Source organism: Hemitrygon akajei, chromosome 2 (assembly GCF_048418815.1).
Source record: "Hemitrygon akajei chromosome 2, sHemAka1.3, whole genome shotgun sequence".
Classification (NCBI taxonomy): Eukaryota; Metazoa; Chordata; class Chondrichthyes; order Myliobatiformes; family Dasyatidae; genus Hemitrygon; species Hemitrygon akajei.
Window position 1 is genome coordinate 67,513,022 of NC_133125.1, and position 15,176 is coordinate 67,528,197.

Below are 15,176 nucleotides of genomic sequence, written 5' to 3' on the forward strand. Positions count from 1 at the left end.
CAAGAAATTAATAAGTTCATGTAATTTTGATTGAGTTACTTATGATTATAATTAAATTGCATTGCCCATGACTAAAAGTCGATATATTTCTTGTAATTTATTAAAAATAACTTGAATGATTTTAGTCAATCAGTAGTCTCAAAAAGGGTATGATATTGGCACTTGAGAGAAATTAATATGCACAACCATGGGGAAAAGGAGTAAAAGGGAGGAAGATTTTGTCTCTAGACATCTATGTGGGAAACAGTTCCAACCATCAGTGCACAAAGAATTTTCTGCTAAAATATTTGTTGAGAATGACCTTTTATTTTGGTAGGAAGCATAAAATAATGCAATGCTACACAGAAGCAGATTATACATTCTGCTTAGAATTAGTTTTTACAAGAGCCATACACTCCGACCAATGGTTCTACCAATTTAGATAGATGTCTGCCAAAAATGGGTGAAGAAGATAAAGCAGGTTACCAAATTAGTTTAATGGTTATAGAGTGCTCCAAAATTGAAAAAGGCCGCACCCAGTGCAGGGAATAAATTAGAACCCGATAAATCTTTCAAAACAATAAAGCAGGAACACCCCCAAGAGCATATCAATCATTACAGGAGGATTCCACTGTAGTCACAAGAACCTTTGATAGAGTGAGACAGAATAGACATGGAAACAACGTTTACTATAATGGGCGAATCTAGGTCTAGAGCACACAGCATCAGAATACATGAACATCCCACGCAGCCGAATTCTAAAATACATTAAAGACATGAAGACTCTTCATTCCAAGGAACTTGTTAAGTATGACTCACCACCTCAGAGCTTTCTGGCAGGGCTTTTTTCATTTCTTCTTGTTCGACTTTGATACATTTCAGCTTCTCCTGTAGTTCATCCCTTTCCTTTAGCAAGCAGGACTTTTCATCCTCCAGCTGCTGGATCCGTTGATTGAATTCTTTTTTCTGAATTTCTACCTCTTCTTTGGAAACACGGGATCTCAGCCTTTCGATCTCAGCAAGCAACATGTCACGCTGAGATACTGTGTGGTGAAGTTCCTCCTCTTGTTTTTGTGCCTAATTTGAAAATTCATTAATATTGCTAGATTAAACAAAGTGTAAATGAAGTTGCTTTTAAATTACTTTAAGATATTAGATGAATAAATGTAAGTCTCAAATTGTAGTTTAATCATTTATATTTTTTAAACAAACGCTTGTATTTTTCAGAGTATAGTGGCTAATCCCCACTTACTGGCAGAAAGAGGTAAAGTAGTAACACTATTGGCTATATTAGCACATAACCCATGTGATGTAATTGTGCAAGCATTGGTGGGTTAATGACTAATTATAAGGAAATTTCTCACATCTCGATTATGAAGGTGATGGATTTTTAAGAGGTGCCATCTTTTTTCTCTTTTCAATCATCTGCTTTGCTTTACATCCATTTCTGCTTTATTTCTCAGCTCTTTACTTAGCTTGCCTGGTATTTGTATATTTGTTTAAACTTTAAAATCAACGATGGTTAAGCAGAACTGATTACTATTCTTGACTCCCAGAAGAACCTGGAGAATCAGAAAAATAATACGGTTCTGACAATACGGTGCTTGAATGTGGGTCAGTTACTTGAAGAAAACTGGACAAAGAAAGTTTCAAGTGTGCATCAGGAAGGTAAGACAGGTTCCTCTGTTCCTTATTTGTTCGAGAATAAATATCTTCAGTACATCTTCTAAAAGGGAGTAGAGGCTGTATTTTATTTTGCCTGTGGCAGATGTGATTAAAATTTTCATAGTAGTGCAACCCAGGAGGCCAGTATAAATTATCAGAGAAACCCAGAGGCTGATATACATTGCTGGACAAGAGCCCAATAAAAGTTCTAAAATATTGGATGAATAAATGTGCTTTGTGGTTATAACCTGATATTATAGTCACAACAGGGTTGTGAGATTTTTGACATCTAAAAGTGAAGAGTACTCCTGAAGATTGAATTTAATACAACAGCTGAAGTTTTGAAACAGACTGGTCAATTCCTTCCTCAAGTTCCCAGCTCAGTTAACTGAAAGCTTACGCGATTACTTAAGTGATGGATAGAAACTTGATTCAATTGGTAAAATAGTACAGAAGAAAAGTGCTATTGGTACTATGTCTAGTGAGGATTGGCTTACAAGCGATGTTGAAATGATATATAATATGCTCAGAAATATGTGGTTGGGAACTAAGACGACATTGTGGATGCTAGTGATCTTAACAGATGCAAAAGTAATAAGATACAAGAACAGATAGATGTTTTAAAAGGGAAGCATTTGATTTAGAGGATGCAACCTGTGGACTGATTTAACTAACTGTGCAAGAAAATTCTGAACAAAGGTTAAAATATTTGAGTTATTAACACCCTGTACCTTACTTTAATTAACAATATGCCTAGTGCTGGCTTTGGTGCAAAGCACAGCCACATAAACAAGATGAAGATGGTGAAGGTCATAAGTTGTACGGAGGACTCTGGACTGTCAAGTTTCTGACAATTAAAAAGTGTGTCTGGTTTTCCTTCATCTGTCTGGTGCTAACAAAATAAATTATACTTTTGTACTTTAAGGATATAATGAACTTTTGTGCATCATTAAAAAAAGACTCACCATTCAGCCTGGGTTCTCAGCATACTTGCAATAATCTATCTTAAACTTCAAGGATGTTCTAACATCCCATCTCTGCGTGTTATGGGCAGAAGAGAGACTGTCTGGCATTTTCATGGGAATTGATAAGATGCACAGGACTGACTTTTTTTTTTAAAAAACAGCTTTGACTGATGTAATTGACTGTGTGTCCTTGGGAAGACTTGACGATTGCACCAGTGAATCATTTTTCTCTTATTCACGATAAAGGTACTCCCTAGTCATTTTGAAGTCTATGTCCAATTTATTAGTGACCAACTTTAATTGAATTTCCTTAGCAAATTAATTTTCCTAACAATTTGACAATGAGGATGGGACCCCTTTTATACAGGGTCAAACGAAGTGTCATACTGTGAATTACACTTGGGAAATGCTCATGGGGAATATTTAACACAAGACCGGTGCAGACAAGGGGCCCACATGGTCGGTGACCATCCGAGCTCCTGGACAGGGGCAAGATAGTAAGTGCAAGACAGGGTCTGAGACCCACAGGGAGCCAACTGAAAAGTCAAATGAAAGGACAACAGGGACTTTGAAGACTGAGATAAACTCTGGCCAGTAAAGGGTAAGGAAATTGTATTGTGATAGAAAACTAACTAAATTTGATTACAAGTTGACCTAAAACTAACAGATAGGAAATGGAATCACAAACAAGAGAAAATCTGCAGATGATGAATATCCAAGCAACACAAACAAAACGCTAAAGGAACTCAGCAGGACAGGCAACATCTATGGAAAACAGTAGAGTTGACCTGATGAGCAGAGACCCTTCAGCACAACTGGAGAAAACAAAACAGGGAGTCAGATCTAGGTGTGGGAGGGACTGAAGAAACACAAGGTGATAAGTGGAATCAGGAGGGGGTGGGGTGAAGTAAAGAGCAGGAAAGTTGATCTCCAGGGATGGAGAAGGGGGAATTCTAATAGGAGAGCACATAAGGAAGATGGAAGAAGGAAAAAAGGGGACGAGTACCAGAGGGAGGCAATGGGCAGGCAAGGAGATAAGGTGAAAGGAGGAAACGGGAATGGGAGTCGTGAAGGGAATGGGGGTGGGGGGCAATTACCGAAAGTTCAAGAAATCGATGTTCATACCATCAGGTTGTAGGCTACCCAGAAGGAACACAAGGTATTGCTCCTCCAACCTGAACGTGGCCTCATCACAACAGTAGAGGAGGACATGGATGGACAGTAGAGGTGGCCTCTCGTGTAACAGTGAGTCACTACCATTCAGGGCCCCAAACAGTCCTTCCAGGTGAGGTGACTCATCGCCTGCGAGTCTGCTGGGCTCATATACTGTATGAAGTGTTCCCAGTGTAGCCACCTGTATAATCTGTAAGACCTGAGTACATTGGGAGATCGTATCACTGAGCGTCTGCCAGAAAAAAATGGGCTCTCCCAGTGGCCAGCCACTTTAATTTCATTTCCCATTCCGACATATCGATTTCTCAAACTTCCGGTACTGTTGCACATCTGGACACTGCAAGTTTTTCCCATTGTTCTTTAACAAACTCAGTCAGATTGCATGGGAATCATGAGCACACAGCCTTTTTCAAATCCAGCTACAAATTCTCAATTGGACTGAGGTCTGGACACTGACTTGGCGACTCCAGGACATTAATTTTGTTGTTTTAAAGCTATTCCTGTGTAACTTCAGCTTTCTGCTTGGGGTCGCTCTTCCACCAAGTCACAGTTCTCTTGCAGACTGCAGCCCATTTTACCTCCAGGATTTCCCTGTATTTTGCTGCATTCATTTTTCTCTCTATTTTCACAGGCTTTCCAGAGCCAGCTGCAATGAAGCATCCCCACAGCATGATGCAGCCACCACCGTGCTCCATGGCAGGGATGGTGCATTTTTCATGATGTGCAGAGTTTGGCTTACATCAGCTTGATACCCAAAAGCCTCAGTTTTGGTTTCATCCGACCATAGAACCTTCTTCCAGCTGACTTCGGACTCTCAAGATGCCTTCTGACAAACTCCAGCCGAGATTTCATGTGCTTTCTCTCCCCACGCCCCCAACAGTGGCTTTCTCTTTGCCCCTCTCCAATAAAGTGGTGACTGGTGATGTACCCAGGCAACAGATGTTGTATGCACAGTCACACCTATCTCAGCCACTGAAGCTTGTAACCCCTCCAGAGTTGTCATCAGTCTCTTGGTGTCCTCCCTCACCAGTCCCCTTCTTGCACAGTCACTCAGTTTTAGAGGATGGTCTGCTCTAGGCAGATTTACAGCTGTGCTGTGTTCTTTCCATTTCTTGATGATTGACAACTGTATTCAGTGACTTGGAAATTTTCTTGTATCCATCTCCCAACTTGTTCTTTTCAAGTCAAGTCAAGTCAAATCAACTTTTATTGTAATTTCGACCATAACTGCTAGTATAGTGCATAGTAAAAATGATACAATGTTTTTCAGGACCATGGTTTACATGACACAGTACAAAAACTGGACTGAACTACGTAATAAAAAAAACAGAGAAAGCTATACTAGACTACAGACCTACACTGGACTGCATAAAGTGCACAAAAACAGTACCGGCATTACAATAAATAATAAACAGGACAGTAGGGCAAGGTGTCAGTCCAGGCTTCGGGTATTGAGGAGTCTGATAGCTTGGGGGAAGAAACTGTTATATAGTCTGGTCGTAAGAGCCCGAATGCTTCAGAGCCTTTTCCCAGATGGCAGGAGGGAGAAGAGATTGTATGACGGGTGCATGGGGTCCTTCATAATGCTGTTTCCTTTGCGGATGCAGCGTGTAGTGTAAACGTCCGTGATAGTGGGAAGAGAGACCCCAGTGATCTTCTCAGCTGACCTCACTATCCGGTGCAGGGTCTTGCGATCCGAGATGGTACAATTTCCGAACCAGGCAGTGATGCAGTTGCTCAGGACACTCTCAATACAACCCCTGTAGAATGTGATGAGGACGTGGGGTGGGAGATGGACTTTCCTCAGCTTTTGTAAAAAGTAGAGACGCTGCTGGGCTTTCTTTGCTATGGAGCTGGTGTTGAGGGACCAGGTGAGATTCTCCGTCAGGTGAACACCAAGAAATTTGGTGCTCTTTACGATCTCTACCGAGGAGCCGTCGATGTTCTGCAGGGAGTTGTCGCTCCGTGCCCTCCTGAAGTCAACAACCATCTCTTTTGTTTTGTTCACATTAAGAGACAGGTTGTTGGCTCTGCACCAGTCCGTTAGCCACTGCACCTCCTCTCTGTAAGCTGACTTATTTGCAGAGTTTCTTGGAGTTCTTTTATCTTCATGGTGTAGTTTTTACCAGGATACTGACACACCAGCAGTTGGACCTTCCAGACACAGGTGTATTCTTAATACAATCAATTGAAAAACCTTGACTGCACAAAGGTGATCTACAATTAACCAATTGGCTGCACCAGTGAAGATTTGGTGTCATATTAGAAGGGGTAAATACTTATGAAATCAATTATTTTGTGTTTTATATTTGTAATTAATTTAGAGCACTTCATAGTGATTTAGTTTTTATGTTGAAACGAAAGAACTTTATTTCCTGTTGATCAGTGTCAAAAAAAGACAAATTAAATCCACTGTAATTCAATGTTGAAAACCAACAGAAAATGAACACTTCCTTTTTTATAATTTATTTTTTTTATTGAAGTTCATCAAACAAACATTTCCATAAGATATATTTCAGACATTGTACATATATATCATATAATCATATATATCACAAATCTCCACAAAGTATTTATCTGGGGTATACACTTATAGAAAAGAGTGGAAAGAAAAAACAAGCAAAAGGAAAGAACTATGTACAAGTAGGGAGTGATTTTTTTTTTTGCAACAGATTCATTGATTTGTGAGAATAAAATCAGGCCTATGAGGCATTATGTAGTTAAACCATTTTTTCCAGTATGAATCAAATTGTTCCAAATTGGATAAAATTCTCTTACGTTTGATTGGATTGACATTGCCCATTGACATTAAAAGAAATGAATTTTACCTTGTCCTTAGCCATCTGTATTTATCTGTCAATGTACCATTGAAATTAGAATAAAACTTAATCGATCTACTCCCTGAACAAATAAGAACCAAGAAACGCAAATAACAACAAAAATAGCAATGAACGTGTGATTACAAGGCTGAGGTCTCTAGTAGATAACCCTGCGTTGAGCTAGAGGAAATGTCTAGCTGTGGGGGATAAACCCTCCTACTTGTGAGTTGCGGGCCCCCATTGCAGTATTCATAAAAGTCAGTGAACAAATCCATTACACAGAAAAGATTTCCCTGTGTACTGCTCCTGTGTGTGTGTGTGTGTGTGTGTATATATATATATACACACACACACACACATATTATTTATATATATATATATACACACACACACACGCATATACATACATACAGACACATTACATACACATATATATATATTCTCATTTTGGTGGAGAAAAAGGAGTGAGAGAATAAAGAATAACAACTAAGTAATATAAAATCCACATTATAATAAGTATTACTCGAGATATGTACATCACCGTGTACTTTTGCTTCCGTTTAGCTTCTCAACATTTTTAAAGTTAGCCAACCTTTATGGCTCTTCTGAAGGGGGCGAGGACTGTCTTTGGGAAACTCCCGGTCTCTTCCTGATATATTTCTCTCAGCCTCCTCCCGTCTCCTGCCTTCTCGACTCTCGCACTATTTCCCAAGCGGAGCGGGATAATTCCTCAGTCAGGCTTTCCCTCGTTTTGGTGACGTAAAAAGGCAACTCTCTGGCCTTCATGTCTGTAGTCGCCTCTTCCACCCTCTGGTACAACCACATCCAGTTGTCATAAAACACTCGAAGTTTAGCAGGGTACGGAGTTTGAAATCTAATCTTGTTTTGCTTTGGTACTCACTTTACTTCAGAGTATTCTTTGAGTTTCTGGAGGACCGCAGGGGGGATAATCTTGGTCAAAATATATTAAATTATCCTCTAAAAATACTCTCTTCTTACCCCAGGCCCTTCGTAGAATCTCCGCCTTGGTACTGTACCGAAGGAATTTAATTATTATTGAGCATGGCTTTTTATCCTGGGTAGGTTTTGGGACTAATGCGCGGTGGACTCTTTCGACTTACAGCTTCATAGCCGGGGGAACATCCAGCGCGTCCCGCAGTAACTTTCCGACAAACTCCGTCATAGACGAGCCCTCCACTTCTTCGGGAATGTTGTAGATTCTGACATTTTTCCACTGTGATCTTCCCTCCAGGTCAAGCAGTTTACCTTCTTGGTGATGTATTATTTTTATTGTCTTGCTCAGTATCCGTTCCACGTTTTGAACGTGATCTTCCACCTTCTCAATTCAAGTCTCTGCCACCTCTATTTTTTGATTAACGCTGGCGAGCTCTGCCTTAATATCATGGAGCTGCTGCTTTACATCTTTCTGGACCTCCATTATTTCTTTCAGGATTTCAAAGATATTTGCCGCTTCGTCTGAACGAGGCCCGGCGGCCGCCTCGCTCACACGCGGTCGGGTCGGAGAGCCGCTCACTGCACTCCTCTCGGACGCAGGCTCCGCGTTGTCGCTTTTTTTTATTTCCATTCCTTTTCTCCATTATTGCCCCTCTTTTCAGTTCAAATATTTTTCAAAAAATATTATATTTGACGGGTTAATGGGGCTAATACACGTTTTTCCGGAGGAGACTTAAGCTGCCATTCTCGACGAAGACATTACCGGAACCGCCGAAAATGAACACTTCCAAGGGAAATTAATTCTTTTTACAGGCACTGATAAATAATGCATCCGGGAAGAGGTTACCTTTAGGATAAATACCACACATTCTGCTCCACGAGCATTGTGATACAATGTTCTATGAATAACCTAGATAAATTCTACTAAGATGAGGTACTTTGCTCACAATCACATCATCAGCTCATTGAAGTAATGTCACTTGATGGCGAAGAAATAACAAGTCATACCAGTTTCTAAAAATGAGGCTTTGTTTGTGCTGTGATTCACTTTTGTCAGGGGCAAGTTCAATCTGATCACAGATGCTCCATCTGCAGACAAAAGTTGAATACAGAAGACTACACTGATACTGTCCATAAACAGGGAGGCCTGTTTTGAGGGCTGCCATTTCCTAGGATACCCCTTACATTCCCTTTCTGCAATACACAAGACAAACAGCAGGCAGTCTTGCCAAGCTCCAGATTTTATCTGAAAACATTCACTTTTCCATCCATTCATACAATATGAATTACTAACACACACAAAGCAGTCATATTCAACTGCAGATTCCCCAGCAGGACCCCATTTTGGGGACGATATCCACCTTCTATGAAAATATTCTGTTATAATCCAAACTCACTGAGCAAGTTGATTCTGTCCATCTTAAAAACAACTAATCACTCAACAGCACAAAGCTGTCAAGAAATCTTCCTGCTGGAATGCCACACCCATCACCAGCCTCAAAGCACACAACCTGATTGATAATGACCTTACAAAAAAATCTTTAATCTACATTAAGTAGTGAGATAGATTGTCAATTTCTCATCTCTTCCTGGTAAATGAGGGCAATGAAGATTCTGAATATACTGTCCTCTGGAAGAAGGACCAATCCACTCCAGTCTCTGCAACGTAATTCAACTGCATTTTAGAATGACTATATTCTTGTTCTGATACGAAAATACTACACTATCAAAATGCTCTGTGGAGGGGTTACTTGAGAAACTGACCTCCAAGATCTTCAACTTACAGTTATCAAATAATGTGCAGCTATACCCATGACCTTAAAATTACTGTAATATTAAATTTCAGTGTCCTTTTTTAAACCAGTAAAAGTAATTCAGTACAAAGAATTTGCATACCTGAAACAATTGTTCATCTGTCTTCATTTTTTCCTTCAGTTTCTGGTTCTCCATGGCTAATACTGGATCAGAGCCATTTTTGTTGAAAGATTGCTGTCTGACAGTTTCAATTTCCAAAAGCAGCTTCTCATTCTCTTTCTTCTGATTATCCACCTGATTCCAAGTATTCCTGATGTACATTACATATCCATTCTGCTTTGACCTGGAAAATGTAGCTTCATTCTGCAGGTATGGGAAAGAGAAATGTACCTTCAGCAACTTAAAGACTTCAAAATGATTCTCAAAGTGAAATCAAGTTAAATAATTAACTTTAAGTGGTTTATCCACCATTCGTAATTGGCTTAAACTAATGAGCTGGGGGGAGGACTTTGCGGTTCTAATATTTCTCTTGTTCATTCTTTGCGGCACTCCTATTTTCATAGATGGTTACGAAGAAAAAGCATTTCAGGATGTATATTGTATACTTTTCTCTGACACAAAATTGTACCTTTGAAATATCATATACTGACGAGTTGCTCATTTAAAGAGGAAAAATATATACCTGGACTGTTTCATTTTGAAGTTGAAGGTCTTGATTTAGTATCCGTATTCTATCTTCAATTTCTTCAATTGTCTTTGAAGCATTTGTAAAAGATGTATTAGAAATTCTTTCCTGTAGAACCTTTCGAGCTTCTGCCTTGGACGATAATCCATTCTTTGTGCTTCTCAGATGGTTTTCATATTTTAGTTTCAAATCTGATAAAGTCTGCTGGGCATTCTGAATCAGAGAGTATGTAAAAATAAATGTAAATCATCTAAATAAGATTGTACAAAGCAGAATCTATTATTTATTTAAAGTAAGAATGGCCCAAAATGAAGGTGACTGGACACTCAATCTTTCATTCAATTTCTTCAATTGGAAAAATAGTCTTGTTCTGCTTATTAACAAAATTTTGTTTACCAGGAACATTACAGCAGTGTATACAACAGATGCTGGAAAATTAAAATTCAGTATCAGAGTTGAAAAGAATTATGAGCTGTACAGGGCATTACTGTTGCTTCACACGTGAAGTTTTAATTATCACCACTACAAGGGGTATTTATTCATTCATTCATTCATTCATTCATTCATTCATTCATTCATTAATTATTATTCCATTAACAGGTATTACAGTCAAACTTTAAAATTGTTAAATTGTGAAAAGATACATTTTATTGCTGGTTTTGAATTGATGGAGGACCATGCAGTGATGCATATGAAATGTGTAAATAACTGTCACAGTCCACTTGATTAACAAGATCTTATGTTAACATTTAATGACACTCTAGGGAAAAAATACTTTCTTCAAAGTTAATACTAATACTAAATTATTTGGGCTCTTAACTTTTCCCCATAGATTTTGTTGACGAAGGTGGAAAACATAGAAACATAGAAAATAGGTGCAGGAGTAGGCCATTCGGCCCTTCGAGCCTACACTGCCATTCAGTATGATCATGGCTGATCATCCAACTCAGAACCCTATACCTGCTTTCTCTCCATACCCCCTGATCCCTTTAGCCACAAGGGCCATATCTAACATCCTCTTAAATATAGCCAATGAACCGGCCTCAACTGTTTCCTGAGGCAGAGAATTCCACAGATTCACCACTCTCTGGGTGAAGAAGTTTTTCCTCATCTCGGTCCTAAAAGGCTTCCCCTTTATCCTTAAACTGTGACCCCTCATTCTGGACTTCCCCAACATCGGAAACAATCTTCCTGCATCTAGCCTGTCCAATTCCTTTAGAATTTTATACATTTCAATAAGATTCCCCCCTCAGTCTTCTAAATTCCAGTGAGTATAAGCCTAGTCAATCCAGTCTTTCTTCATATGAAAGTTCTGCCATTCCAGGAATCAATCTGTGAACCTTCTCTGTACTCCCTCTATGGCAAGAATGTCTTTCCTCAGATTAAGGGACCAAAACTGCACACAATATTCTAGGTGCGGTGTCACCAAGGCCTCGTACAACTGCAGTAGAACCTCCCTGTTCCTGTACTCAAATCCTTTTGCTATGAATGCCAACATACCATTTGCCTTTTTCACCGCCTGCTGTACCTGCATGCCCACCTTCAATGACTGGTGTACAATGACACCCAGGTCTTGTTGCATCTCCCCTTTTCCTAATCGGCCACCGTTCAGATAATAATCTGTTTTCCTGTTCTTGCAACCAAAGTGGATAACCTCACATTTATCCACATTAAGTTGCATCTGCCATGAATTTGCCCACTCACCTAACCTATCCAAGTCACCCTGCATCCTCTTAGCATCCTCCTCACAGCAAACACCGCCACCCAGCTTCGTGTTATCCGCAAACTTGGAGATGCTGCATTTAATTCCCTCGTCTAAATCATTAATATATATTGTAAACAACTGGGGTCCCAACACTGAGCCTTGAGGTACTCCACTAGTCACTGCCTGCCATTCTGAAAAGGTGCCGTTTACTCCCACTCTTTGTTTCCTGTCTGCCAACCAATTCTCTATCCACATCAATACCATACCCCCAATACCGTGTGCTTTAAGTTTGCACACTAATCTCCTGTGTGGGACCTTGTCAAAAGCCTTTTAAAAATCTAAATATACCACATCCACTGGCTCTCCCCTATCCACTCTACTAATTACATCTTCAAAAAATTCTATAAGATTCATCAGACATGATTTTCCTTTCACAAATCCATGCTGACTTTGTCCGATGATTTCACCTCTTTCCAAATGTGTTGTTATCACATCTTTGATAACCGTCTCTAGCATTTTCCCCACCACTGATGTCAGACTAACCGGTCTATAATTCCCCGGTTTCTCTCTCCCTCCTTTTTTAAAAAGTTGGGTTACATTAGCCACCCTCCAATCCTCAGGAACTAATCCAGAATCTAAGGAGTTTTGAAAAATTATCACTAATGCATCCACTATTTCTTGGGCTACTTCCTTAAGCACTCTGGGATGCAGACCATCTGGCCCTGGGGATTTATCTGCCTTTAATCCCTTCAATTTACCTAACACCACTTCCCTACTAACATGTATTTCCCTCCGTTCCTTCATCTCACTAGACCCTCGGTCCCTTACTATTTCCGGAAGATTATTTATGTCCTCCTTAGTGAAGACAGAACCAAAGTAGTTATTCAATTGGTCTGCCATGTCTTTGTTCCCTATGATCAATTCACCTGTTTCTGACTGTAAAGGACCAATCTTTTTCTTTTCACGTATCTATAAAAGCTTTTACAGTCAGTTTATATGTTCCCTGCCAGCTTTCTCTCATAATCTTTTTTCCCTTTCCTAATTAAGCCCTTTGTCCTTCTTTGCTGGTCTCTGAATTTCTCCTAGTCCTCAGGTGTGCCGCTTTTTTTTTGCTAATTTATATGTTTCTTCTTTGGACTTGATACTATCCCTAATTTCCCTTGTCAGCCACGGGTGCACTACCTTCCCTAGTATATTCTTTTGCCAAACTGGGATGAACAATTGTTGTAGCTCATCCATGCGACTACAAGTAAAAGATTTAAATCTTTTTAAAACCATTGCCCATTCAGAATTTAAATAAAACTTGAATCACTTGCAAAGTTTTTAAAAGCTCTATTGATTGGTCAATAAAACAGAATGAGGACACAGATAGAAAGAACCTAATAACTGGTCACTGAGATCTCATAAATATTTGAAGGAATTGGATATCAACAACCAAATTAAAGCTTTGCATAAAAGGTAGTCGAAGCATTTGAAGGCTATTTCAGCATTCAGATTGTGGTCTGCCTGTTCCACATCCCTATTTTCCCAAAATAGAGCTTCATAAGCAGCTGTTATCAATACTAAACTTGACAGAGGAAATTCTGACTCAACTCAGCAAAACATTATCAAAACAAAATCTAACAGAATTAGGCATATTAGACTGAATTTAAGGGGGCAAACGTCAGCAACTACCAGCAGAAATGACAAAGCTACTTTCAATTAGGAAAAGTATTTTGACTAGTCCGTCCAGTCAAAGAGTTCAGAGTCCAATGGAGAGTTCAAATTGTGATAAGTCCCCTTCCCATGTTCACGGCTTTGTTGGTTACACAAGTGGTATGCCAAGTCAAGAATCCAACTTCATCAAAATAATGCATATACTACTAGGCATTCATTTGAAATATAGGAGATATTGAAAGGATATAAAAGAAAATATATTGAAACATTATCAGAAATAAATTAGTTGGAATTCTTGAAGCAATTCTGAAACAATCCAAACAATATTTCTGCAGTTTTTATTCACTCATTTAAAAAATAGATTCATATTATGAAAGCTTTTGTAAATTGCGATGGACTGACAAATCATAATGGAGAATTATGCTAGCAGTCAATGATGACTGATATAAAACAATAATTTATTCCATTCATGTGTTGATCCAGAAATTTATGTTGAATTTTTATTTTGAAAATGCTTTCGTTGAAATGCACATTTCCCTTCTCGCATCAGTATGGATTAATTAAAAATAATTAGGTGCAGATGCTGGAAATCTGAAATTAAATCGGAGAAATGCTGGAAAAGCTCAGTATGTCAGGCAGCATCTGTGAAAGGAACAGTTAACTTACTCACATTGAAGACTCCTCAAAATTCTGTTCCAATGACCAGTCTTTTAACCATTTTCCACAAATCCTGTCTGACTTGCTGTATTTTTCCAGCATTTTTAAATTGAGTGCTACTTTGGTACTTTCTCTGCAAGTTATATTGGTTCAGAAAAACTAGATAGATACTTTTGCTCTAAAAAAATATTAAAAATAAATTAGACACATCTGTTGGGAACGATTTTGAAAGTTTCTTAACAATAGTTATTAAACCAACATTGATTCTTCCTTTCTTGATTTAACAGAATTATTAAGATGACAACCAAACAGTGACAGGTTTTCCAGGCATAAGTTTTAAAGTCAAAGAACATAGAAATCCCCTCAGAACAGATAAAATTAGGGATCCATGGATTTCAAAAGGAAAAAATATTGAGATACAACTGTAAAAAGAAAAGGGTTACAATAAATCTCAAATCCAAGATAAGCTTGAAAATTACAAAGACAAAGGACACAAGAAAAACAGCAAGATTAATAAATAACAAATTTGAACAAAATCTCTTGCGGATCACCACGTAAAGACATGTCACAGATATGATGGTATGTATCAAGAATGAAATCAACAGATGAAGGACAAGGATATTTTCAAAATTTAGTTCAATTTTAGTATTTTGGAATCACTAGCAAAAGTGTATAAAATCAAATTTGCAGATAGAAGTGATTATTTTAGTAAACTGAGCAATGTAAATATATTCAATACACTCAACTCATGCGTCCAGATAGTAGGCATGCAAGCTACTTTAACAGCATAAACCCAATGACACAAAATAGACTCCTATTACACTGTTGCCGGAATTTCACAAAAGTATTTCAGAAAATATTTAAGAATGACCCACAATTCAATTATTTAGTTAAGTGAGTGTTCCAAATCAACTACTTCCTCATATCAAAAAGACATGATACAATCACTACCCTTTGCTGTATCACCCCTGGGAACAATCTTGATGAAACATTGTTCTGCTGGGGATGTGTGGGAAGGAAATAAAACAAGAAAAAAATCACCAAAATATTACAGGCTCCCTTCTCCATTTATTTCTGTGGTACAAATGCAAAGGCTCCAGCTCTTTTTAGCAATCACCATCAAATCATACATGAACTGGAGATCTTGGTTGACTTGACCAAAG

At 38.7% G+C, this 15,176-nt stretch overlaps 1 protein-coding gene across 6 annotated transcripts in view; it reads right to left on the reverse strand.

Moving 5' to 3' along the window:
• cenpe (centromere protein E) overlaps positions 1-15,176 on the reverse strand; it is a 169,106-nt gene that overhangs the window by 33,061 nt on the left and 120,869 nt on the right. For all 6 annotated transcript variants that reach the window (XM_073024450.1, XM_073024413.1, XM_073024458.1 and 3 more), the window contains 3 exons: positions 9,993-10,208; positions 9,452-9,673; positions 799-1,056 (listed from right to left, as the gene is read on the reverse strand). In XM_073024450.1, coding sequence (XP_072880551.1) covers positions 799-1,056; positions 9,452-9,673; positions 9,993-10,208 — 696 coding nt within the window. The remainder of the gene's footprint in view (positions 1-798; positions 1,057-9,451; positions 9,674-9,992; positions 10,209-15,176) is intronic.